Source organism: Micropterus dolomieu, linkage group LG04 (assembly GCF_021292245.1).
Source record: "Micropterus dolomieu isolate WLL.071019.BEF.003 ecotype Adirondacks linkage group LG04, ASM2129224v1, whole genome shotgun sequence".
In the NCBI taxonomy this organism is placed as follows: domain Eukaryota; kingdom Metazoa; phylum Chordata; class Actinopteri; order Centrarchiformes; family Centrarchidae; genus Micropterus; species Micropterus dolomieu.
The window spans coordinates 31,439,718-31,465,514 of NC_060153.1; the positions used below are offsets into that span (position 1 = coordinate 31,439,718).

General features: G+C 39.0%; 2 protein-coding genes across 9 annotated transcripts in view; both read left to right on the forward strand.

Moving 5' to 3' along the window:
* Window positions 1-25,797, forward strand: part of tenm3 (teneurin transmembrane protein 3) — an 818,277-nt gene that overhangs the window by 255,558 nt on the left and 536,922 nt on the right. The gene's annotated exons all lie outside the window — the stretch shown is intronic.
* On the forward strand, window positions 20,944-25,311 carry otc (ornithine transcarbamylase). Its single transcript, XM_046046677.1, has 10 exons — window positions 20,944-21,394; window positions 21,539-21,677; window positions 21,794-21,875; window positions 22,322-22,409; window positions 22,713-22,866; window positions 22,946-23,068; window positions 23,235-23,288; window positions 23,374-23,523; window positions 23,862-23,999; window positions 24,925-25,311. The coding sequence occupies exons 1-10, from the start codon at window positions 21,315-21,317 to the stop codon at window positions 24,982-24,984; spliced, it is 1,068 nt and encodes a 355-aa protein (XP_045902633.1). The 5' UTR covers window positions 20,944-21,314; the 3' UTR covers window positions 24,985-25,311.

Consider the following 25,797-nt stretch of genomic DNA (forward strand, 5'->3'; position numbering starts at 1 on the left):
AATACTAAATAATTAAAAGTTACTTTGTTCTCTTATTTCAAGATAATGATTTCTCTGATTTTTGACGGATTCCTGTAACTTCATCTTTCCATCTCTTCTCTTCATGTTTGACTTATTGCACTTGAAAATGCCAAAGCACTATGTCTCCCACTGTCTCCCTCTTTTCTGACATTCCCAATTAGTCCTCATGGCTCATTACCAGCAACCCCTACTTAATCAGCAGCCCCAGAACACAGAGGAAAGGATGGGTGAAAAAAAGAGAAAGAAGAGGAGAGGGGGAAGGCAGACAAAGAAAACATAACAGGCAAATGTGTTGACGAGGTCCATTTAAAATTTTTTACCCCATGCTGGCATTTAAACCTACCGTATGCGCAACCTCTTTGACTTTTCCAAAACTATAATTACCATTAGTGTGCAATGTTTTTCAAGTGCCGTTGACCCTTGTGTGTTTTTGAACACCCCACTAACAATGCGGTGAGCAGCTTAATTGGCCGGTCATTAATGAGACAGAGGTGACAAAGGAATTGAGGAGAAGGATGGTGATGGAGAATGATGATGAAGAGCATGGGGGGGATGTGAGAGGGTTTGTCTCATCAGACAGTCTTATTCAGATCAGAGGTATGCTATCATATATTGAGTAATACAGTATATGCCAAGTAAGGTCATAGCAACCCTCCTGTTGCTACAAAGCCCAAAGCACCACTACTGGCCTTTGAGGGTTCAATGTTAATTACAGCCCACAAGAGTGATAATACAGTACTGGCAATCTTGTTATTTATACAACCCTCTAGGGCTAAAACTGTAATGCAAAACACTAGATAGTAGAGGGCCATGGGGTTGTAAAAATCAACAAGGACAAAAAATGTGCTTTGCAAAATGTAACACACTGGCACACTGTAATTGTAATATTTAGAGGGTGAATGGCATCTCTGTTATTGCCACTCCAGCTCCCTACCCGCGCTACTGTGCTATGTAACATTTATCATGACACGACAGCGTAATTCTTGACGGCACCAACATGAACATAGAGCAAGCAAGCTATAAGAAGGAGCAAAAATTGTAGAATCTTTAATGCGTTCTTTTTAGCACTTCCCTGCTTTCAATCTGTAGCACTTTGGGATTTGTTAAAATATAAAGTGTGTTACAAATACGATTTATTATTCTTAGTAAGAGAAAAAAACAGAATGGCCGAGCAAGACACCAGACAAGAATAAATATCAGACGGACTTTCACCCGTTGGTGTGAGCTAAGAAAGCTGAAAGGAGGCAGGACAGATGCTGAGATGGTCTTCTTGCTGTTAGACTAGTCCGTAATAACTTGCTATCTAGATGTTTGCCTGTGTTAGCAATGTTGTCGACTCAGCCAGAGGTTTCACGCCATAAAACTTTGTTAATGTTACTGTAAGTGATCTTGTGTCAGGTTGCTGTCCAGCTTTCTTGGCCTGCCACCAAAGTGTCAAGCAACATTATGCTGCTGTCGGTGGAGAGCGGCGCCGGCGTTAGCTTGTGCTGGAATATAACCGGGCTCAGCAGCCTCTATGCTGAGGCTTGTCATTAACTTTTAGGGTTAGTTAATGGCAGAGGCAAAGAGATCGAAGAGGATGTTGATGGAGCCCAAATTTCTCAGCATTCCTGCCAGCTCTCATTGAAATATTTTGTTATGGATCAAATGTTAGGTGGTCCAACAGACATTGCTATTCTTTTTACCATTGTAACAATTTTAAAAATGAGTTAATTCTAAAGTCAAGTCAGCCCAACTATGTTTAAGAAAACACCTGCCTTAACAACTTGCTTATTCTCATAGTCTGCCTCCAACTCAGTTTTCTTTACAATGACAAAGATAATCTGGCAGTGCATGTTGCTGGATTCCCTTTTGTCCGTTTATTGTTCATTTTTCATTGTTACAGTAGCTTCTTCTGATGCGGTTGCTAGTCTTTTTTGGTTTGCATTAATACAAACATACATGTGACAAAATCTATACCATAAAAGTTAATAAGGAAAAAATACATAGAGAATAAAAAATAAAGCAAAACAAATAATAACAAATAACAGTGTTAAAGAAGGCTGCGAATGATACATGGCAAATAAAGAGAGAGAAGTCAGGTGTTTACATTACACTATTTTAAATAAAATATATTTCACTTGCTCTTTGAAACTTTTTGGTAAAAGGTTCCAATCTGAAGATGCTTTGTATAGAACCTTTTATTGAAACTTGTATAGAAATTTTACCTTGTAGGCTTTTCGAGTAAATAGTTTTTTGAGATCAGTCAAAGATAGATTTCCAAACAGCATGATATTCAGATGAAGCCTGGTTTCAGTAGGCAGCCACAATTGTGAATACTTGTGTGATATTGTGAATATGCATGTTTTTAATTTCTGTATGGACATCACATCGTGCTGATTACAGAATTATTGCTTGTTGCAAATAAGTTGAAATATGACGATGAATTAGGTGCTGCACTATGACACTATCTAGTAAATTACACTTGATTCAAGGAACACTCCTGAAGTAAGTGAAGAAAATGGTCGAAGCCTCAATAATAAATAAATCCTTCAGATGGGGACTTGTGTTTTTACTAAAAATAATACCACTTCCAAGTTGTAAAGGTATCACCACATGGATTGAAAATAGTCTGGGCTGTGATTCAGAGGGGCTCCTCTACTTGGCTTTGTCTGGGTCTACTTCGGAGCCAAGAATAAAAAAAGGTATTTATGGCAAAGAAAATACACAACATAGTGAGGATAGGAGAAGGGATTAAAGAAGAGGACAGAGAGGAGAGAAGGAAGTAAGGGAATAGAGGCGGAGAGCAGGGAGGGGATGAGAGGAAAAGACATGAGAGGGTATAAGATGACAAGAATGGAGGGAGATGGCTGATGGAAGACAGGACGAGAAAGGTCAGATGAAGTAAAAGAAGTGCGGAGAAGAAAAGTGACAGAGGTAACAAAATAAGAAGGAAGATTGGAAAGTTTAGCAACCCCATTATAACATGCAACCTCTCAAACCCAGACACACACACACACCAGTTGCTGGATAACAGGATTAGTGTGCTTCTAAAAGGGAGAGAAAACACTGAGCTGCATTCAACCACACGCAAAGCAGAAACATCCATTAGCAATGGACACACACACTTTCTCTCACTCACCGTCCTTTCGCTCGTAGAGAGTGAATCGCTCGCTTGCCCTCTCTGCATGCTTATTAGTGCATATTCTTTCTGTCTCACGCTTAGTCTAAGCTTCTCAGTGGATATCGTGTGTAATGTAGTCATTGTGTATGTAAGTTTTAAAAAAAATCTCTTGTGTACTTACTGAAAATTTGATAAATAATGAGGAACGAAATAGTGTTTCTCCTGGACTGCAAGACAAAAAGGGGGTTAGAATGTAGAGGTGTGTGTGGGGGGAGGGATCTTATAGTTAAGTTGAGCTTGGGGGCAGCAGGGTGTTGAGGGGGGAAGAAACTGTTGTTGCTCAGTCTGGAGGATTTTGCCCAGATGCTCCAATAGTTTTTTCCGGACGTCAGCGGGGTGAAGAGTCTGGGGGAAGGGTATTTTATGATCCTGGAGTCCTGTTTGTGCAGGGTTTAGCATACATGCCATGGATGGAGGGGAGAGAGCTCCCAATGATGGACTCTGCTGACTTCACTATCCCGTATAGGGACTTACGGTCTGGTTAACTTGCAGTTCCCATACCAGACAGTGAGGAAGCTGGTGAGGAAGCTCTCAATGCTTCCTCTGTAGAAGGTCCACGATGGTTGGGTGGAGGCTGACTCTTTCAGACAGCAGAGGCGGTGGAGACACTGGTGAGCCTTCTTGATAAGGGAGGTGCAGTTGCGTGGATCTTTTGATAAGAAGAGGGTGGGGTGCAGCGTGGGCCTTCCTAAAGTCAAGTGGAGAGACAGGTTGTTTTCTTGACTTCATCGTAGCTGATGAACCCACCAAGTTGGGGGGGATGATTGTGTTAAATGCTGAACTGAAATCAATAAACCGCATGCACATGGGTGTTCTTGTTATCCAGGTGCGACAGGGCAAGGTGGAGGGTTCTCTCTTCCTAGGTTCTGCAGACAGAATACCTGGTCGCCTCAGGGGGTGCAGTCTCCCTGGTGGGCGTGTCGTTCTTGGCTTCGAACTACGCTGGTGGTGATGGTGATGACATCCGTGCACTCACTGATGTAGCCAGTCACGGATGCTGCCTACTCCTCCAGGTCATTTACGTGTCCATAGGTGGAAGCTTCCCTGAACTAATTTGTGCAGTGGAAACAGTCTTGTAAGGCTGAGTAGCTCTAATTTGCATGTTCTCCCCGTGTCTGCGTGGGTTTCTGCCGGGTTCTCCGGTTTCCCCCACCATCAAAACATGTTAGGTTCTCTAGTCAGTGCTACCAAACACTGATAAACATCTGGAGTTGGTCCCCAGGCACTGCACAGCGGCTGCCCGCTGCTCCCTTGTAGGATGGGTTAAATGCAGAGAATTTCGCAGCATGTATGTGACAATAAAGTATCTTCTTCTTGTAGAAGTCAGAAAAAAAAATCCAACCCACGTGAAGCAGCCCTGCTTGTGCCATCGGTTACATTCAAGATCAACATGACTAACGTTACCTCAACTCAGAGCAACTCAATTGCGTCATTAAGAGAAATACCTTTGAGTCGTGGTAGAGATCAGGCTACATTCATTGGCAACTAAAGAAAGGCTTTCTGACAGAAATATTGTTAATGTAGTGTAGGTTGCAGTTTAATTAGGGTTAGGCACCAAAACTACTTTGCTTAAATCAATGGCGAGACACCTTAGGTCACCTTTGCTTGATTCTTGATATAGTCATTGTATGATTTTGTTGTTAACCAATGTGTTTTTACGTTTTGAGAGATTATGTCCTCCCCCTCATATGCCTCACAGTAGTTTGGTCCGCTGACTACCTTTTTCAGACCTTTTTTATTTCTAAAAATGTGCTGTGAGAAGTTTTTAGTGTCCCCACCAACAGTAACATGAAATATCTGCCCTTTTATTCCATAATGTTCCATAATGTCAGCCAAATGTAGCGCTCTCGCTCCATATGGGATCAATTTAAAAAAAAAATGTTTTAACACATAGACACAAACTCATGGGGAAATAGGGTACAGGTGGAAAAATGTCAAAGTTACCCTTCAACAAAAGTACAGGAAATAAATACAGGAATGACTGTTCTTTTCCCTCAGTGACATCACAATTCCTTCACTAAGGATGTCATTTACTGCTCCGTTAGAAAATCAGAAACCATCGCCTGAACTTAATCAAAATTTTGCCAGGCTTTAAATGGAAAACATTTCACAGATTGTTCCGGTATATTCCCTTTTAATTAAGAATGTAACGTCTTATCAAGCGCCAGGGTTGACAAATCACCAAAAATGTATTTGTTTGAAAACTTCTCACAGAGCAGCCACATTTACATACCACTTCTAGATAAATTTGGGGGGGAGGGGGGATGCGTGTGGTGGCTAGGATTTAGGATCTTAATTTTGTCCGCATGTTTAAGTTCTTTAATGGTCTGCAGAGAGGCTTTGCTCTCACATTGCGGAAAAAGAAAAGGTAGAAAAAAGGATTGTTGTTTTCAGTTCTATTCTACTTTTACCAAGTGTTTAAATTAAGATAAATATAATTTTATTTTCCCTTTCATTTAACTTCAGTAACATAGTAAATGCAATTTACTCCAAATAGCCATTCAAAATTTTCATCTGAACTTTATAATAGTCCTTTAAACACAACACAGTTTATGTTGTGCAGGACAATGAGGAAATACATCAGCCCAAAAGCAAAAACACACCCACAGTCCCACACACGCTTTTCACACAATTAAAACAAGATGTCATGCCGGCGCAGTTGAAAGCCAAACAGGGAAAGTGTGTTTTTCATTGTTCTTAATGTAACTGATGGACTGAATAGAAGGAGTGACGGAGTTCTGTCACCATAGGACTATTTCTTAAATGGAAGGACAGACAAAAGCCCAGTTTTGGAGGTGCCTGGGTTTCTAGCAGAGCAGAAGTGCATACGAGGGCAGAACCATGCAGTGCTACAGAAAGTGCTTTACAAATAAATCCAACTGGAAATAACAGGGAGCCAGTAAAGGGAAGCCTTTACTCAGAGTTTAAGATCAGCTGAAGGTGGACAAAGAAACACCAAAACATGGCGGAATAGAGAGAGATGGGTAGATATGAAGGCAATGACCCCGGTAGCTCACCTGGTGGAGTGTGTACCACATATCAAGGCTGAGTTCTTGTTGCGGCCGTCTGGGTTCAAATCCGCCCCCGGGCCTTTTCTTGTTACTATCCAAATAAAGCAGAAATTACAAAAAAAAAAAAAAACTTGTGCTGAGTTGAAAAACACTGTAAAACGTGTTGCAAGTTTTTAGACTTCAAAATCAACGATAGATTGGCTGAGGTAATGTACATAATGTAGTTAGTGCTTACTGTGAGGTGTGAATACTATATCCCAGTACACCTAATATTGTATATACGTATTGGATGATTCTGCAGGACATGATTTGCATCCAAACTTCATTGCCAATGCAGAATGTGCTCTTCAATGTAGCAAAGCAGTAAAGGTTGTGTAGTTCAGGGTAGTGGGTGAGAATGTAGCACGTCAAGCTTTCATGATGAAGGCCAGAGTTCACATCCTGTCATGGTTCAACAATTAATGTTGGCTTTGTGTGTGTGCGGGAGGGTTTCTTACCAGAACCACTTTTAGGAAGGGTGATTCTGTGCTGGATGTCTTTAAAGAGGCTGCTGTGATCCAGGAGAAACAGCAATTCAGTTAGAAATGCTTTTTTAGGACTTTGATTAACAGTGGGAGCTAAAATAACTTATCGTATGTTTATGCATTGAATGGCTGGGGTACATTGGGTTCACAATAAAAGATATATTTATAGTGAGTTTCAAATGAGCTGTTAATGACTGAGATACTTGTTGTTTATCTAGTTAATGAATTGAGGAGGAATTTGTTCATGCCAGTAGAATTTTTGACCCACATGCTTGAGTTTAGGAATGGTAATGGTTGTAAAATAGTAAAATAATTTCAAAGTTGCAGGTGAGATGGAAAACATATTTTGTAGTGGTAATTACCAAAATCAAAATTTGGTTTTATGACTTACACAAAGATATTAGCTTCTGTGACATTTCCACATCTACAATTCAGCTAAAACATGAAATATATGTCTTATTTTCACCTATAGAAAAACAATCCCATCTCCAAAGCTTGGTAAAAATAGAAATAAACCCCAGGCCAAACTTCCTACTAGCTAAGCTTAATTATAAGGCTTAAATTGTAAGTGATTCTTTAAGAATAGCAGACAGAACGCTGGTTGTGTCTACACAAACTGGAGGGATGAACAAGTAAAAATAAATTGTTTGATCCATCTTTCATTACAATCTCTTTCTGATTTCTGCTCTGCCATTCAACATTGCATCACATCTTCGGCTTGCCTTGCCACGGCATGCTGGGGGAACTTGAGTTTCTGGGGAATCTGTGTCTCGGATCATCTCCTGATTTGTTCAGAATATAGCAGGGATGTCTGCGAAGACGGTATGCGAGGTAGAAGGGAGGGAGGGAGGGAAACAGATTCAGGGGGTAATGGGAGAGAGTGATATAGAAATGAAGGGAGGCAAGCAAGGAGAGACAAGGAAGTGGTGAAAGACAAGTGGAAATAGAGGAGTGCAGGAAGAGAAAGGGGGAGGAGGAGAAAAGAGGAGACCGATGTTTGGAGGAAGAAGGAACAAAACACATGACAGATAAAAAAAGAAAGTCAATAAGGAGAGAAGCAGGAAGTTAGAGAGAGACTTTGCTCCCGAGAAGCTATTTATGAAATGTTTTGTCTCTTCATATTCTAAATATTTCTTGTTAAATTTACAAGTTGCACAGCTGCCAGTGAAAATATTCCCCTGTCAAACCTGTGCAGGCTTACACCAGAACTGTGTAACATCAAAGAGTTTGCTGAGGGAGAAATCATAGAACATGGTGAGGCATAAAAAAATACTGCTGGTTAAAAAACCCTCACGAAGTACGGAGTTGGAATAAAACATGAAATAAAAAACGGCTGCTGGTCCAACCCTGTCAGCTCCATACTTCTAATGGGGTACAACCTGTTTATTTGGCAGCAGTCCTTTAGCCAGTTGAACGCCTCTGGTGCTGGTGTTAGACAGAATGGCAGCGGGGCCACAAGCTTCTCTCTGCCTTTCCTCGGGGTGTGTTTGTGTGTTCTTCAAGTTGATATGTCATGTGGTTTGTACTTGTTTTTCAAGGAACAGAACCAAATCACAAAACCAGCTAATCACTACTGTGTTTTCCCTCCTCTTTTTTAATTAAGTCTCTGAATTAAAACTGTGAAATGTATTACCCAGTACCACAAGTCCCACAATAAAACAGAAACTGCAGTGTCCATGGCGTGTATACTAGTATTTCAGCCACACAAGGGGCACGGATCTATATATTAGGGGTGGGGGGAAAAATAGTTTAGCATAGCATAGTATCATATTTTCCGTGGCAGTATTGAATCGATATACAGACGTCAAGTATTGATCTTTTAAATGTATTTGGTGCTATAAAATAAATAATAAAATCAATTGCTTTTTCAGTCCACACAATTTGAAGTTGGAAAAAAGGTAATAAATTGCAATATATCGCAATATGTTTAAAATCGCAAAAGTATCGTATTGTGATATTAGTATCGTGATAATCCCCTCTGAACAAGTGTAATCACTTTGGAGTTTGGAGTTTTTGTTTAGTGCCTCATCAGGTAAATTTTTTGTTTGTGATTAAATACTTCATCAGCCACGGTTTAGTTGTACTTTGTGTTTAAAAGTAGTGAGCTGATGATAGCAGCATGGTAAACTAAGATGTTGAACACTGATGTTAGCACTCAGCTCAAAGCACCGCTGTGCCAAATGGTTTTAATCCATTTACCTCGGAAGTTGGAGGTCAGAGCTGGGAATGACGTCACGCTGGAGTTGACGGCGCTCCAGTAGAATAACAGATTTAAGTCGGAAAACATGCATGATGCCTCTGGCCATTGTTAGCATTACGTGGCATTTTGCACATGCAAATACCGTAGCAGCATGTCTACAGGTATAAGTTGGACAGGACTGTATTTAATGAGACACAAATAACACAGAAGTGCAATAAACAGTAAATTAATACAGCCTAAACTACTGTTGATTCCGGGAGCAGCCATCTTGGATTTGAGGTCGGGGGTTGGCACGTACAGGCTCACAGAGCCGCTAGCATGGCTGTAGAGTCTTCTTGCCAAACATGTGAGGCATTTTATGGATGTGTAACTTACGGTTATGAGACACTCACTGTGTCTGAAATGTCAATTTACTGCTCACTGTCGAGTACAATATGCTGTCGAGTAATTTGTAAGATGTTATGATAATGCTTTAATTAAAATGAATTAGAATTAAAGTTAAAGTTTTATAACTGATATTTAAAAAAAATAATTAACTAGAAATTGAACTCTGTTAAAGTTTTCCCTATACCAAATCATGTTTTACTAAGAACTGTCCTATGAATTTACAGCAACATATCAGTTCCCCTCTAGAAAATTATAGGCAACTATGGGAATTAAAATTAAAATAAGGTGTTACAGATGGTATAATCACATAACACTGCAGGACTTTATTTAACGGGAGATTTTTTATGCAAGAAAAGGATCAACTGACACTGGCACAACTGAATGTTTGGTGTTAATCTACTTTCTTATCACATGTTTGGAATAGAAAGTGGAGTGGAAGTTTTAATTCTATTCAATTCAATTTTAATTTAATCTGAATTAAAGTACCAGAGTAAATTGTTAAATGATAAATTCGAAAATGTAGTATTTAGAAAGTGGAAAACATTACTCTAAGACATAACATTTTGGAAAAGGATGCACAGCTCTAATGTCCACTGTATCTTTGTGTAGTTTATGTGGCATGTGGCAGCTCGTTGTTTCTTTTCTTCGGGGGATTTTCTTGAGTTTCTTGTTGCTGGGAAATGTGGCTTTCTAACTTCTTTTTCTGCTCACATCTAGATAGAGAGAGAGGATACTGGTTTTATTATTTCAAACAGCTTTGATAATTACTTCTTAAAATAATGACGGTCCCTATTACAAAGATTTATCCTCCAACCATGCGCTTTTCACCATGAGAATACATAATGAATAAGATTACAGGGTTTCTCTCTCTTCCTTTCTCTCTTGGTCTTTGTCTCTCATCCAGTCTATGGACAGACTCTTTATTTCAGCCCTTCTCTTTCCTCTTTCCTTTCCCCCCATTTTCCTATCCAAAAGAAATCTTTCAGGCATGTCCAATTGGCTCTGGCCACCACATGCACGTCTCCCTAGTGGGAATAAACCGTAAAAATCTCTCTCTTTTTCAAGCGCACACACACGCAGTCTCCCAGACACACATATGCGCAAACACTCTAAATGAAGCTGAGACTCAAGGAATAGGCCACTAAGAGAACATCAGACTTCTCATTAAAGGCTTGCTATACCGTCCCTGTCCCCTTTACGTGTAGTGTGTGTGTATGTGTGTGTCGGTGTGCGTGTGCGAGTATGACACAGAGAGAGATCCCCGTGGTAATATTGTGCCACGCCTGGTTATGTGCCACAAAGGTCCTTTTTAATGGACCCTTGTTACCCACACTCACTCACACACACTCTCACACATCCACACAGATGCATATAGACAAAGTAAATTGGATGGATTTATATTATTGCTGTTGTAAAACTTGTCTTTTGTTCCTGCCTGGCCTTTCATTTTCTACCTTTTTATCCGTTCTCTTTTGGTCTCCTCATTTTTGTATTTGTCGTTGGAGGGGCATTCGCTTTATCCCTTTTTTCAAGCATGGTTTATTCATTAGAAACGAGAACCAGTCATAAAAAAGTTCTTAAACATCATCCATGAGATCAGTTATTTCCCAGTCGTCATAAAATAAATCATGTAAATAAAAAAATCCCTGTTCAGAAAAGTACTTCATATCTAGTATCTAGCTTCTTCACCTTGCTGAGCTCTGCACCTCGACGATAGCCTCCTGCCCTTCACCCCCTACTACTAGTTGGATTTCAGTGAGCTATAGATATGTGTTTGTCACAGGATTCCCAATTGTAATGTAATGTAATTCCCAATGTAATCAAATATAAAACCAAAGTGATTTGACACTGGCACTTTTATTTAGCTTGTTAAATCAAGTTAGAGTAGGGAGCCACAATCAGAACATCATAACAGGCACCTTCTGAGCAACAGGTTAACAAATATAAATCTGTTTTCTTGTTTTGTGTTTTTTTCTGAACAGGTATCAGCAGAAACATTTTTCTTTTATCAGGGAGCAACATAAACAGTCTACGTTCAGTAGCAAGTGTGCCTGTTAGAGTGAGGGGAAGTGCTCGCCTCACGCACACGCCCATTGAAGTTGAATTTTCTTTGACGTTTTTTACACGACGCGGAGCACAAATAATTGGAAGAGAGACTGATCCTTGCTGTTTATGAGTTTCCAGAATCTGTTACTGTTTACTAAATAGGACATCAACAGGAGGGAATTTGCATGGCAGAGCATCCCCGCAAAACTAGATGAAGGCCTATCAGGTAAAGTTATGTATAATTTTAGCTTAATTTAAATAGGCTACAGCTGTGTAGCGCACAGGGCCGAGCGACTAGGCTACGTTGTGATTTTACGAACGTTCCTAAGACCGACATCTTCCCCAGTACTAATCAGCATGCAGTGTGTAGCTATTGACAATAGGGCAGGACAATATGGCCAAAAAAGTTTCATATCTTTAGGTATTGATAATTATCATGGTAACTCTTAAATTGTTATTTCTTTTGAGTTTTAAAGGCTGATTTTTGCTCCTGAGTGAAAGTTGAAGTAACCTGATGGTTAATTGTGGATTAAACTCTTCTTTATGGTCAACACTTGATGCCAAACAGTGAATCACTTCACAAATCTGAGGCAGAATATTTATAAGAATTATGATAAAATCTTTAACATATATGCATGCGTTGCAAATTAAACATCTTAATAAAAAAGTACGTTTGTGTGATTCAAGTGAATTAAATCAAACATTTATCGAGTATTTATTAAACATTAAAAATATTCTGCGATAAATATTGTTATTGTTTTATTGTCCAGCCCTAAGAGACCACCAGTTTATTTAGAAGTCGTCTTTCCTCTAACTGACAAAAACAATAAGAGAGGGAAGCAACCTGGAAGTAGATAAAGAATGTGAGTCAATGTCTTCAGTTATTCAATATTTTAATGCTAGATATAGAAGCATAAATAAAGTAACTAAGTTAAGATACAAAGAATGGAAAAGCAGCGTCATAAGATAGATTTTAGCTAATCTCCTGAACAGCAAAATCACAACCTTCCCAACACTGAGCTTGCAACAACATACAAAAGAGCCATGGACTGAGTCCTGACAAAATAGCTCACAATACACAAATACCCTGAGTGTAAGCAGGCAGCAAAAGTGGCCAAGAAGTGTAGCTCCTCAACCTTTATATAGCCCCGTGCACGCACACACGAGGAAGCAGGTAGTAATTGTGCCAGGAGTTGTCTTGGTTACTGTGGTTTCCATGTCTTTAAGCAGAAAGAAGGAAGAGGAGAGGGAGGAGTGAGGTCTCAGGAGGCTGACATGCATTTGACGACACTTACACTCTGTGACCTCGCAGAGTGGCTACAGCACAGGCTGCTGGATGTGTGTGTGTGTGTGTGTGTGAAGGAGGGAAGCAAAATAAGGATGAGACGCAAACAGAAGAAAAGCAAGAAGTGAACAAGATTAAAGTTGGGATGACGTTTGCTGTCGGACGATCACTCACACTGCATTTGGTCTCCCACACGCATTCACACACATATACTTAGCGGGGCAGTTGCTGCATACACTCCGTCTTTTCCCTCTCTAATCCTTTTCCTCTCCAGAGAGATAAAGAGAGGGGTAGAGAGGAATGATGAGAGGAAGGGAGGAAAGTTAAAAGCACTTCAGTCATCTTTCCTCTCTTCCTCTCTCCCTCCCTCCCTCCCTCTGTGTGACCTTCTGGTGTGAAGAATGTGTACACATGGGGAAAAAAGGACACAGTGAAAACAAGCAAATGCAGAACAACATTTGTCAGATATAAGGAATTCATTTCTGATTCGTCTATGCATTTAAAAGTTTTTTTTCAATTCCTCTCTATATATGGACTGTTATTTTGCAGAATATGTTTTGCTTCTGTACACTGTATTGTATTTTAGCCATTCTTCAGGCAAGCTTTTCTGGAATGTGATTGGTTGCCGTGAGAGCCATGCAATTGCAGGACAGTCTCAGCTTCAAATAAGCTTCAAATGCTTCAAATGACAGATAAGGAAAGGTTGGTGTTTATGGTATTTTACATGCTTCTCCGTATTGCTAAGGTGTGACCTTTATGGGTAGAGAGCATGGAGGCAGTAATAACAACTGCAGGTAAAATATTCTTTGAAATAAGACTGTGAATTAAAAATATCACCCCCTAGAATAAAATGTTATCTGTTCCAGATGCTTCAGAATAGTAATTTGTTCTGCATTTATCTAAGTTGTTAAAAGCAGGTGCTGATGTGACTTTCCTTTAATTTATCCTTGTTTCCTTTTTTTCCTTCCATGCTGTAGCTAAGGCTCCTCGACAGGCAGTGTGTTGGCTGCATTGCGTGTGTGGCTTCTTGTGACCAGTCCTCCCGAGACAAAAGCAAATTAGAAGTAACTGAAATCATTCTGTAGTCTTCTCAGTCTAGTCAGTATATATATATATATATATATATATATATATATATATATATATATATATATATAAATTCCATCATAATTAAAATTTATTTTTTATTTTAAACAATATATATTGTTATTTTGTGTTTTATCTAAATGCATTTTGTTTTTATCTATGCATTTTGTGCAATTATTTTATTATTTTTATTTTATTAATTTATTTAATTAGTTCTCTTGTTGAGAGACGAGAGGTGAACATGGGAGTCTATGGAAGCAGTGGTAAAAACTAACCCCTAACATACTATATAAAGAAGTTGAAATGACTTTAGTTATCAACAGCATTAAAATGTTGCTTGCAGATTATACACCAGTAATAACAATCCAATAACATGATGTAACAATATTATGAGGGGCCAGTACCATTTGGTACTGACTCGCTAATAATACTTTATAACTTTTAGGTAAAATTTTGAATTCTAAGAAAGTACTTTTACACTGTTGTCACTTCTATAACTTAAATAAAGGATGTCAATGCTTTTTTCCACCATTGGTAGGGTTAGAGTTAGCGGGATATACTTCTCTGAATTTGTTACAAAACTGTGAGACATTTTCAATAAAGATAATGTTAAATAAAGGATAAGAGTATATTTTCATCATTTATAAATTGTGATATTAAATCAGCTTTAAAACAATTCAGTAATTAAAAAAAAATCATTCTAGATCATAGGATATAAAACTAAATGTATCTTTATTCACTAACTTGAGTAGAATGTGATTATGAGTTTCAGTGTTCTTTGATGCTCTGCTTCCTCCTTGGCACACACAAGTCAGCAACACGGAACTATTAGCAGCTTTAATCCACAACTAGTAATCTCATTCTGCACTACATACCATCTTCTAATATGGTGTAACCTACTTCTTTCTGACGTCCTCCATCACTCACAGTGTGTCTAGTTTGCTTTTTTCCACTGTATCATCTATAAGCCTGACGTTTGTGTGTGTGTGGCATCGGTATGGGGCATGGGGTGGGAGGATGTTTAAAATGGCGCCTGTCTGGAAATAGGTCCATTATGGTTTTAAAGTACTTTTAGTCTTCCAAACATTCCTGACTCACTCCTTTTTATTTTCTCTCACTTCACAGCATATCTCTCTCTCTCTCTCTCTCTCTCTCTCTCCCTATCATTGCCCATCTTGCTCTTCTTCTCTATGCTGTCTCCAAACATCTCTCTAGCCAATTAGTGCTCAGTCTGTTCCAGCAGAAGACAATATGTCTCCTCCAAATCCAGAGAGGAGGCCTTAAATGCTCTCCAGAGAGAGAGAGAGAGAGAGAGAGAGAGAGAGAGAGAGAGAGGGAGAGGGAGTGGGAGGGATGCAGAGCGAGAGGGAGAGGGAGAGGGAGGGAGAGAGCGAGAGAACGCACACACATATACATTAGGTGGGGAGGGTCTTCTGGGTGCACTTGCTTCTTTTGCCCGAGGTTAGGTTTGCGTTTATGAACTCAGAGTGATGTTGGCTTTTTCAGGCTGGATATGCAATTGGCATGCTTTTCTCAAAGCTTTGTGAGGAGTCCAAAAAGTGGTGTGAGTGTAACAAGATCAGCAACCACGTTACTGATATTTCTGTGACTTAAGCATGAAATAGTAATTAGGACTTACCCAATTCCTGTGCGCGTGTGTGTGTGCGTGTGTGCGTGTCTATGTATATACATCATGTGAACAATGATGCAATGTCACTGGGGAAAGATATGGTCAACACTGACGCCAGATATCAGACATACCCATTACACGCACAGGCACTTACACACACACACACACACACACACACACACACACACACACACACACTTTAAATAGATTTAGAGTTCTGAAAGGCAAAGTGTAGCGTATAGAATAATTTAATTTCTTGCTTTATGGAATGTAGATTTTTTACAAATATTTCACATCTATCTATCTATGAATTAATGGACTATTTCATCTTTCATCCTACAGTATAATCCCAAAACTTAGAATCATAAAGATACAACAAAACTCCAGAGTTGTGTAAATAGTAGCCTATCCCTGTCAGAAGCCTACTGGATGTACTTATATGCCCAGGTATCTTTGCAGCCTGGTTTCTTTCCTTAACAACAATTAAAGTGATCAGAACACCTTATACGCTGATATAGATTATAATATAATTTGATAACATAACCTATTGCATTTTATTGACAACAAAAATATAAGCAAAACCAGTAATTCAATTCAAACTGCTTTATTTTGTTTATTTGCTTACACAAATTATTCCCATGTAAAAGCAATAATAATGTTCAATAATCTGATCAAGGATTTAGCTTCAGTCATGATTTATAAAGAAATATCTAAATGCCGCTATCTCTGTTTTATAGCCTGTGATTGTAGGTTAAACAGGAAGTTGCTCATCCAATTTTATATTTCCAACAATATATGGCTGAGGATATTAAATTTGAAATCATCTTTGTTTAAACGGTACAATGATAGAATGATGAAAAAAAATCAATATTGAGCCGCGTCACCCAATAAAGCACTTCAACATTTTGTCTGTGTGTGTGCATGCGTGTGTGTGTGTTAAGGGGATGACTCCATGAAAACACGTGAATGATCAAGGACATGTTGTGTTGTGAGGAAAATCCTCAGTTCTCCAGTGGCACCTTATCAGGTTAATATTGGAGTGAATGGATGGCCGCAGCTCTGAGAGTCTATGCTGCGAAGGGTTAAGTGAAATCCCGGTGTGTCTCATACTGAAGTAAAATGTACCTCTGTGCTTCTAGAGGAGGAGAGAGACAAAGCGTTGTTTGTTGTTACTATGTATTACTCTTATCAAACTTTTTAATTTTATTAGTTTCTGTGCTTATAGCGGGCCAGTACTCATCAGCATGCAGTACTGGCATTTCTACATTTTACTCTTTGGCCTACAGTGACTTTTTCTTGACCGACACTTCTCACAAGCAGCTGCTACTCCTGCCTTCTGCATATCAGATTCTCTCTGTGATTCACAATGGCTCTAAATAGCAGGGTCAGATAGGGAGAAGACCGGGTGCCTTTTCTTACAACATGTTTAACTTTTCATAAAGTTTCTCGTCAATGTCACTTTCCATGAACCATCCCATCCATCACAGCCCGGATAGGACGTCACGTTAAAAAAAACTTTGACGTGCTTCAGCAAATCTCAGAAATGCAGGCTAGAACTCTAGTTCTGCATGAATGGTTATATTATTTTCTTGCACAAGGAATGAAAGAAAACAACCCACAAACAAGCTTCATTGTCCAGTTGGAATTTATATTTTAGTATTTGTTAATATATGGTATACTATTTTCTGAAATTATAATGAATACAGTAACATTAGCCCTAATCAAATCATAACCACATTGGTGTCACATCAGGAAGCAGTCTTGTTTGTGAAACAGTTGAATTGTTGAATCTCAACTAATAAACTGTTGAAATGTTAAAAATAAAGTGTAGGCAGACTGTCCAGCTGAGGGGTACCAGCCAATGCACACGCCAACATGTGAATGGGGAGTACTGGCACCTGTGTTTTTCAACCTCAAGCTCTGATTAGTTTCCGACATATAGTAACAAATAACCTTTTGCATCATGTCAGATTCAGCAGGATATACATTCACAACACACCGCATGCTAAGAGAAAGCTGGAAAGAACTAAACTGACAGGAGAACATTAACAACAGTGACTAAGACAAAAGCGGGTTTATTGGAATGATACTTTTTATCTTTCAGACCAACAACTGAGCAGCAGATTCTGATTTCTTTGAATTGAATTGAATTTTAAAATTTTTAGATTGTGATTTTGAATTGAAATCTTTATTTTGAACATGCAAGAGAAAGTATAAAAAGCACAAAGTACCCTTCTTTCCTGTGTTAACATACTTCACGTGTGCGAAAAGGAGTAGGAAGAAGTAAATTTCATCATTGCGTCAGCAAATCTAAAACCTGCACATGCATGTTTTGTTGTATTTGGTATTTGGGATATATCCCATAATTGACACAATTTCATTCACATACAGTAAAACTGAACAGTCACTTAAAAGTTTCAAGACTTATCACAGCAAAATGCTTTCCTATTTCCGGCCGGTGCTTTCAGTATCTTTGATCATTTATCTATATCATTCTGCAGTCTTCAGAATGCATGATGCAAAATCCAACACACTGTATTTATTTCAATAAATACAGTCATTTGTCATTTTAACTCATGTTCTGTTTGGGCTTCTGAGACCATTGGTCCATTTTAACGGCCCAAGGCATGTAATTAACATTGTTTTCTGACCTTGATAGTTCATGACCCGTTTTATGAAAATTTCTGAGAAACAAAATGTTCACATGATAACATGTTTCAGAAGACCACTGCAGAAAATGACAGATGATGGTTCCAGAGGCCTATCTTTTTGTACATGGTAAAACACAATGGATTTTTTATATTGTCTACATCCCTCAAATCCCATTTTATTATTTTATTATTACAATCTTAAAAGAGTTGGTTAGAGGGCATTAGACCAGCCAACTAACTGACCCCAAAGAGAAGTAGCATCACTTTGTGTATTAATATACTGTATATTGTGACTACTTTTTGCAATGTTAAGGAAAATGTTTTTTTTTCATGTGTTGCCCATACAAAACAATAAATGTTTCCTTATGTGGTGTAATAACATTATTCATTTCTATATATGTATGCCACCTTCATCAAATGAGTTACCACTTAGACCTACTTTTCTATATATTGGATTAATAAGGACAGCAGAAAAAAAAATATGTAGAGGGGGAAATTATTTATTTTGCAATTATTGTTTATGTGTATTAATAAAATGTCAATGTCCCATATTTTTACACATGAACAAAACACCACACATGAACAGATACCAAGCAATCTGTACCGATAATACCCTTTGTAGGAAAAATAAAACACAGTTTAATCACATCGGTAAATCTGATTTTACATTTCTGAAATTATATTAGTAAATACAAAAAAAGTGGTACTGTTGTTCATAGAAATGGAAAGAAATACGTTGTTATCAACCGTGTCTCTTAGGGCGGGCTCACCCCCAGCCTTGTTTAGTCTGGTTGGACAGTTTATTTAGGTTGGTGCATATGAACACTGAGGTATTCAAAATAATCAGTAATTAAATGATGAGAATGGATTCCAGTGAACTGTTGAGCAGTGTCATGTGAAAGTTTAAAAACTACAATCTACATTGTTTTTTTTTTTTGATCACTGCTTGCCTTGTTGTTCCTGACCTCCCAGTCTGTGTGCTCACATTTGGACACCTATGTATCTAATAAATGATTGTTGACAAGCTGAGAGAAGAGGCCACTGTGGAATTAAAGTGCAACGCTCAGCCAGATGATAATAATTGTAATGATGGCTGGAGTTTGAAGAGTGTCCTGAGATTATGTTTACCTTTGAAAATAGCTTTCTTAGTGGAGGTGGAGAAAATTAATTATTGGTAACAAACAACGAAGCTGTCTAGGTTGGGTTATTGAGAAAGTGAGACTGAGCGGATGCCACACTGATATCAAAGACTGGAATGGATCATTACTGCAGATGGAGTAAAATAATGCGTCTTTGTAAGTCAGATTTTGGAAATGTTTTTGCTTTTCTGACTTTTTGAAGCAGTCAGTCATTTTGATTTAATTCTCTAATCTGATAAACTCGGCACAAATCAGGTTAAACTAAACAGGCCTTCATCTCAAAAACAGAGTGTATAAAAACAGTTTCTATGACAATATCCAGACAGTTACAGGCCAGCGTATCCAAAGACTAGATTCAAAGAGACACGCCCTGGCCAGTCATAGTTAGAGCTCACGGCTCTTCATGTGATGAACAATAAACTACTCCTGAATCCAGGTCAGCACTCCAAATTCACTTTACTTACCTTACTTACCGCACTACAGTCCTGTTGACGTGTTTCTCTGATTATCATGTTTGTGCTATAGGCATGATCTGATGCACTCCTGTGCTGTAGCACTGGTGTCTTGCGGACTTCATTTTAGCAATAGAATTTTTTTGTGCACCCGTTGCTTTATAGCAGGGGTATTCAATTAGATTTCAAAGAGGTCCAGTTAGAGAAAATTTCCTGAAGCAAAGGTCCGGAACATCAAAACGACGAACTTGCGTTATCATTCAGTGCTATAACCTATAGTTGTATCAACACATGTTTTTAGTCAACAACGGACTGTCAAATCAAATAATATTTCAGTCAGTTTTCACATCAAACTGGAGGGATAATAAATAATAACTATTTAAATAATAAATTCTAAATTTAAGTAAACTAAAGTGCCTAATTTTGAGAAAAAATGTAATAAAAAGTGTAGCTTGAAGTGATGAAGTGTAGTCTTAACCAATTTTATAATAAACACACAAATGAACAGCTGTAATGCCTCCTCTTCTCTTTCATTTCCTCTTACAGAGCTACCACTTTCCTACTTTCTGTTGTTCAGTGAGAAACGTGAGCTCCAGCTAGCATATTGGAGATCTATGAGATATTCTGGTTTTGAACTGCCCGTGGGAGGAATGTACATGTAAAAATCTGTACATTCTTGATTAAAAGTCATGTGAAATCTCTTTTATCTTTCGTCTCCTCAATTCGGGTGTGTTTCCAAAACGTCTCTGGTGAATTTCGTGGACTCGACTCGCAAGCATCGGTATGCACAGATTTGATTGGCTGAGCAGCGTCACATGAGACGATTGGCGCACATGCGATTGGTCTGTGAGTTTCCTGGTCCTCTAAACCAGTACAGTAAATGCTAGAAAAGCTGCGCGGGTTAAAATAGAAACGCTTCGTCACGAGGTAGTAAGTCTCAATAATAAATGGGCTGTAGGTCGGCGGTCCGGATCCGGACGGCGGTCCGCCTATTAGTGACCTCTGGTTTATGTGATTAATATTTATATGGGTCTGTTTGCTTTTAAATATATTTGGTGAGCAGAGCACCATGTTGATGACTTAATTAGTATGGAATGAAAAAACACGCTTAAAGAAAAACTAAGTATAAAATAGCAAGTTAGGCTATTTAGCATAGCCTACCTGAGGGTTTGAAAAAGGTGGGCAGTGGACCAAACCACTGTCAGGCATATGAGGGGGTGGACATAATCTTTAAAACCTCGTAGTAGACAACAAGGACTGTTAACCTGTAGTAGCAACAAGGACTGTTAACCTGTTTTGTAGCGTAGCAAATACATTGACTACACGCTGACGGACAACGGTGGTTACATTTAATTGATTTGATTAAAACTATTGGTCGCTGGACATGCCCCTACCAAATTCTATGGTTTTAAGTTCATCTTCTTGAGTGGTAACCGTTTAAAATGGCTTAGTCTGTGACCGTTAAACAAATTATAAATCCAAATTTTTTAAAATATTTTTATCTTTTATCCAATTTAGTTGTTAACCATAAACCAGTAGCACTGAGGAAGCCAAGCCACGCCTCACTTCCTGGTCCTGCGGTGGCGTCAGTGGCAGCCACGCAGCCGGTTGGTTGGCTCGAAGCTCTGGCTGCATGCCCTCCGGGGCAGGCAGTGAATGAAAGTTGCTTGCACGCTGATGAAATTGTCTCACAACATTACGCAATCATTTTGAGCTGGAATGTCTAAACTATTATCTGTCAACAAAACAGTTTTCAAATGTTTGAAAACGTTTCAAGACTGCTCGGCACGAGGGTTTAGGTAAGACACTCCGGTGAACTGTATCTCGAACTTGTTATGCTTTGCAATGAGCTGAGCCTAACAATATTGATAGCCAAGTTTTGTCAGCAAATATTGTTAGGAGAAATAATGCATGCACTATTCCTTCGTTTGTTGCTTTTCCAGCACTGGAGCTACTTCCCTTGGTTCTGTTAATTTAAAGGGTCGTAGCTGTCTCACCCTGAAAGACTTCAGCTCAGATGAAATCAAGAGAATGTTGTGGGTGTCTGGGGATCTAAAACATCGGATCAAGCATGGAAAACAGGTACCCAACGTTAGCTAAATAATGTTTACTGCATTAACGTTATCCGTTTTTTATTTTTCCTCAGTTTTAACGTGTAGCCTCAGAGTGGGTCAATCTATCTTTCATTTCTATTTCAGTATCTTCCTCTTCTGCAAGGAAAGTCGATTGCTATGATATTTGAGAAGAGGAGCACCAGAACAAGAATGTCCACAGAAACAGGTGTGTGTTTTGTATGAGCATCTTCACTGGTGTATGCCATGTGCTTCACTTAAACACCCCCATGAATGATCAGAATACTGGAGGTGGGCCACATTTTTATAAAGGCACTGGGTAGTTTTCAATTGCCATTTACACTTAAAATTACATTTATGAAAACAATCAGACAGAAATGTGACATGTGTCATACTGTTAGCTTGGCTGATACTGTTCACGTGCTTGTTCAGCCGCGTAAAAGTCATTGTTAATATGGACACAAAAGAACTGCTGAAAGGTGACTTTCAGTGCATTGCAGGAACAAAACAGTTTGCCTCTGAACTATTCCCACTCCTCTCTTTCACATACTGTCCCCTGTCAACATTTACATGAAGTTGTGTCCTTATTTGCTTAACTACTCATGTAAGTTGGGCTTTAGGGAAACTGAAGTTGCTTTAATATCATAATTGCAGGTTTTGCTTTGCTGGGTGGGCACCCCTGTTTCCTCACCTCTCAGGACATCCACCTGGGAGTGAATGAGAGTTGCACGGACACAGCTAGGTGAGTATAGAATATTTCACTTTCACTAATGGCAAAAAATGTATGTAATGCCAGTCAGTTGTTGGATGTATATGTGCAATACTTTTTAAAAATGTGTTCGTCCAGGGAAGTGTTAATTAGCATGGTATTTTTCAGTGTAGATTTGCTTGACATATTGTAATAGTGTTGAGTTTTTTAAGGTAGTAATAGTCATCTCGTATTTTCCACTGCTGCTGCTATGTGCTTTCTACTATGTACTGAAGGGTGTTCATGGCCCAGTATATGAACCACGGCCGCCACTGATCTCTAAACTCCTACCTACAGGGTTCTCTCAGGACTCTGTGATATTGTCTTGGCACGAGTTTACAGCCACTCCACACTGGAGGAGCTGGATAAGGAAGCCTCCATCCCCATCATTAATGGCCTGTCTGACCTCTACCACCCAATCCAGATTCTGGCTGACTTCCTCACCTTACAGGTGCTGAAAACCCTTGAAATGTAGATTTGGTCAATGATAAGGACGTGGTGTTTTCTAAAGTACTGCCATTCTTTTCCAGGAGCATTATGGGTCCCTTAGTGGACTAACAGTGAGCTGGATTGGAGATGGGAACAACGTCCTCCACTCCTTCATGATGACTGCGGCCAAATTGGGAGTTCATCTTAAGATTGCTACACCAAAGGTTCACCTTGTTTTTATGTATTCATGTACATTTCACCTCATTTTTAGCATATAATCTCCCCAGTTGCTTGTTGAGAGAATGGAAATAAAACCCTGTGGTTCTGTTTTGCAATGGACATCAATAATCCTACTCAGAAACTAAGCTACAACTATATCTTCATTCTCAGGGGTATGAGCCAGAAAGGAGTGTTATTCAAGAGGCACAAAGACTCTCCAAAGAGGTGATGTCTCTTTCAGGTGGCATTAATATAAACAGACCTCTCGTCAAAGGACTTATTCATTCATAACATTTTGATTTTGTCTCAGCACGGCACCCAGCTTGTTCTGACCTCTGACCCGATGGAGGCTGCTCACGGCAGTAATGTTTTGGTCACTGACACTTGGGTCAGCATGGGACAGGAGGAGGAGAAGAAAAAGCGGCTCAAAGCCTTTGAAGGTTACCAGATTACAATGCAGGTAAAGAATGATATTGTCTTTAGTATTATTTAGATGCTTTTTAGACACCCTTTTTGGCTCAGAAATCAATAAGGGTCACCCACAACATACCGGGAGCTCCTGGAGAAGTTAGCTGTTGTTTTTGGTCAGTGTCCGTTCCCAAATTGGTCTCTTAACAGCTGTACACACGTCCTGACAGTAAGAAAATCAGAGCAAAACAATTTCTCTGTCTCACATGCGCTGTCCTGACTGTGTATGTTTGCACATGGTCTCTTCTCTCCTTGTATGATGACAGCCGTTGTTTCACTACACTGACTTGAAATGGGTCTTAACTATTTTTTTGTATTGTTCCACTACAGACAGGAAGTGTTGCTAAACCAGACTGGACCTTCCTGCACTGTCTCCCCCGAAAAATGGAGGAGGTTGATGACCAGGTATTTTATTCGTCCCGCTCCCTCGTCTTCCCTGAGGCAGAGAATAGAAAGTGGACAATCATGGTGAGTAACCTGATAAAATACTGTTGTTATGGAAATAAAGTGAGCCAGGTTTAGGTGTGGTGAAGAAGGTTTAGAGACCAATGAAGACTTGCACAGCTTTGTTTATTAAGCCCTGCCAGGGAGATACAGTGCCAGCATACAACACATGCAATGCCACCACAAATCTGAAGGATACTTCCTGTCTGGGGATATTTATCTTCTCTAAACCTACAGAGATTCACTCCAGATAAGGCTATTGATCACCCCTCTATACATGTGTGAAGATTCTATTGAATATTGGTTCAAAACGAGACACTAGGCTTACCTAAGTTAACTAGTCGTGTGTTTCAAGGCACATGCAACACTTTCTACAGAGTCAGTCTGTAACGAAACAAAAGATTTTCTCGTCCTTGGGTTACCCAGGAAATCGATCACAGAGTTTATCCTTATCAAGACAGCCGCGTCAGTCCACCAAGCAGGCAGAGAGGAGAGACAGAGTCTGACCTACTGTTTTGTAGGGCTCGGCGATACTGACAAAAATGTTATCACGATAAAAAATGTCATATCATTCAATATTGACAGTGGATCACTTTTCAACTTCCTTTTTTTTTTCAACAAATATGCATGAGTAAAATTAAGCAAAATCTTTTTTTCAGTAACTTTTCTTTAAATATCTTAATAGAAAAATTAAGTGCTCATTTGTTTGTGATTCAAATGAATTAAATCCAACATTTATTGAACATTTGTTATATTGTTGTTGAGGAAAATTTTATCACGATAATTATCATTATTGTTTTATCGTCCAGCCCAGCTGTCTTGTCTGTCACAGGCTGTCTGGCATACTTTAGCTCAGCAACTGACCGTATCATGAACCCTGTGTCACAGTTCCAGTCTTTGCCTCCAGTTTGATTGTCTGTATGCTAACAACAACTGTCTTTTCTTTCAGGGTCTGATGGTTTCTCTTCTGACTGACTACACTCCACAGATCCCCATGCTCAAATTTTAACTCCAGGTCTTAAGGTGGACTTGTGTGTCATGCTGTAATGACAACTGATACAGTTCAATGTCACATTTCACCCACTGATAGCACCATCACAACACTAGTTACCTCAAAGTAATTGTGTTGGCTTTGTTTAATTCACTTTCTGATTTAGGGCATAGGTGGCATTGTTTGCTTTGTCTCACTGTTCAATCGGAGATTATTGCTGTGCAGTCATTAATAACCAAAGCTATCTGTTTACGTTCTACGTGTACTGTGAGAGGATTGTATGAAGTTTAGTGGAAATGTCGAACGTGTTACTGAAAAGTAAAAGATTACTGAGCCTTTCTTCAACTTTGTGTAATGATGAACGCAACCAGCCCAAGCTGACCAATCACATACCTTGCAGTCTCCACATGGTATTTACTTAGCCACTGTAACCCCAACATGTAGTTACACTTTGGAGGAAGTTCACATTGTTCGCTATGCCTAAGCCCTTCCAGTTCATCCTCACATAGAACTTTGAACTATATAACTTTAAAGCTGGGGATGGCAATTTATATATTATAAAACATTTTTATTATATTTGTTGAAATTCTCTTACATCCCGGCAGCAATCAATAAATCAAATAATCTGATATAAAAATTAAAAACACTCGGCCAATGTATTCTTAAAAAAGACATTGTATGGTATATCACTTGGCTGTGCAGATTGGTTTTGCTGTATTACCATATAGTGTTAAAAAATCTGTTAGACAAGTAAAATGTACACAGTGTATATCAAATGAGTTAAAAAACTGACAAAACCACAAAAGAATAAAAACAATACACTTACAGGCA

Coding starts and splice junctions, on each gene's coding strand:
- otc (XM_046046677.1), top strand. CDS start 21,315: ATGTCTAAACTATTATCTGTCAACAAAACAGTTTTCAAATGTTTGAAA. Junction 21,395..21,538: donor TGCTCGGCACGAGGGTTTAG/GTAAGACACTCC, acceptor TTGCTTTTCCAG/CACTGGAGCTACTTCCCTTG. Junction 23,289..23,373: donor CACAAAGACTCTCCAAAGAG/GTGATGTCTCTT, acceptor ATTTTGTCTCAG/CACGGCACCCAGCTTGTTCT.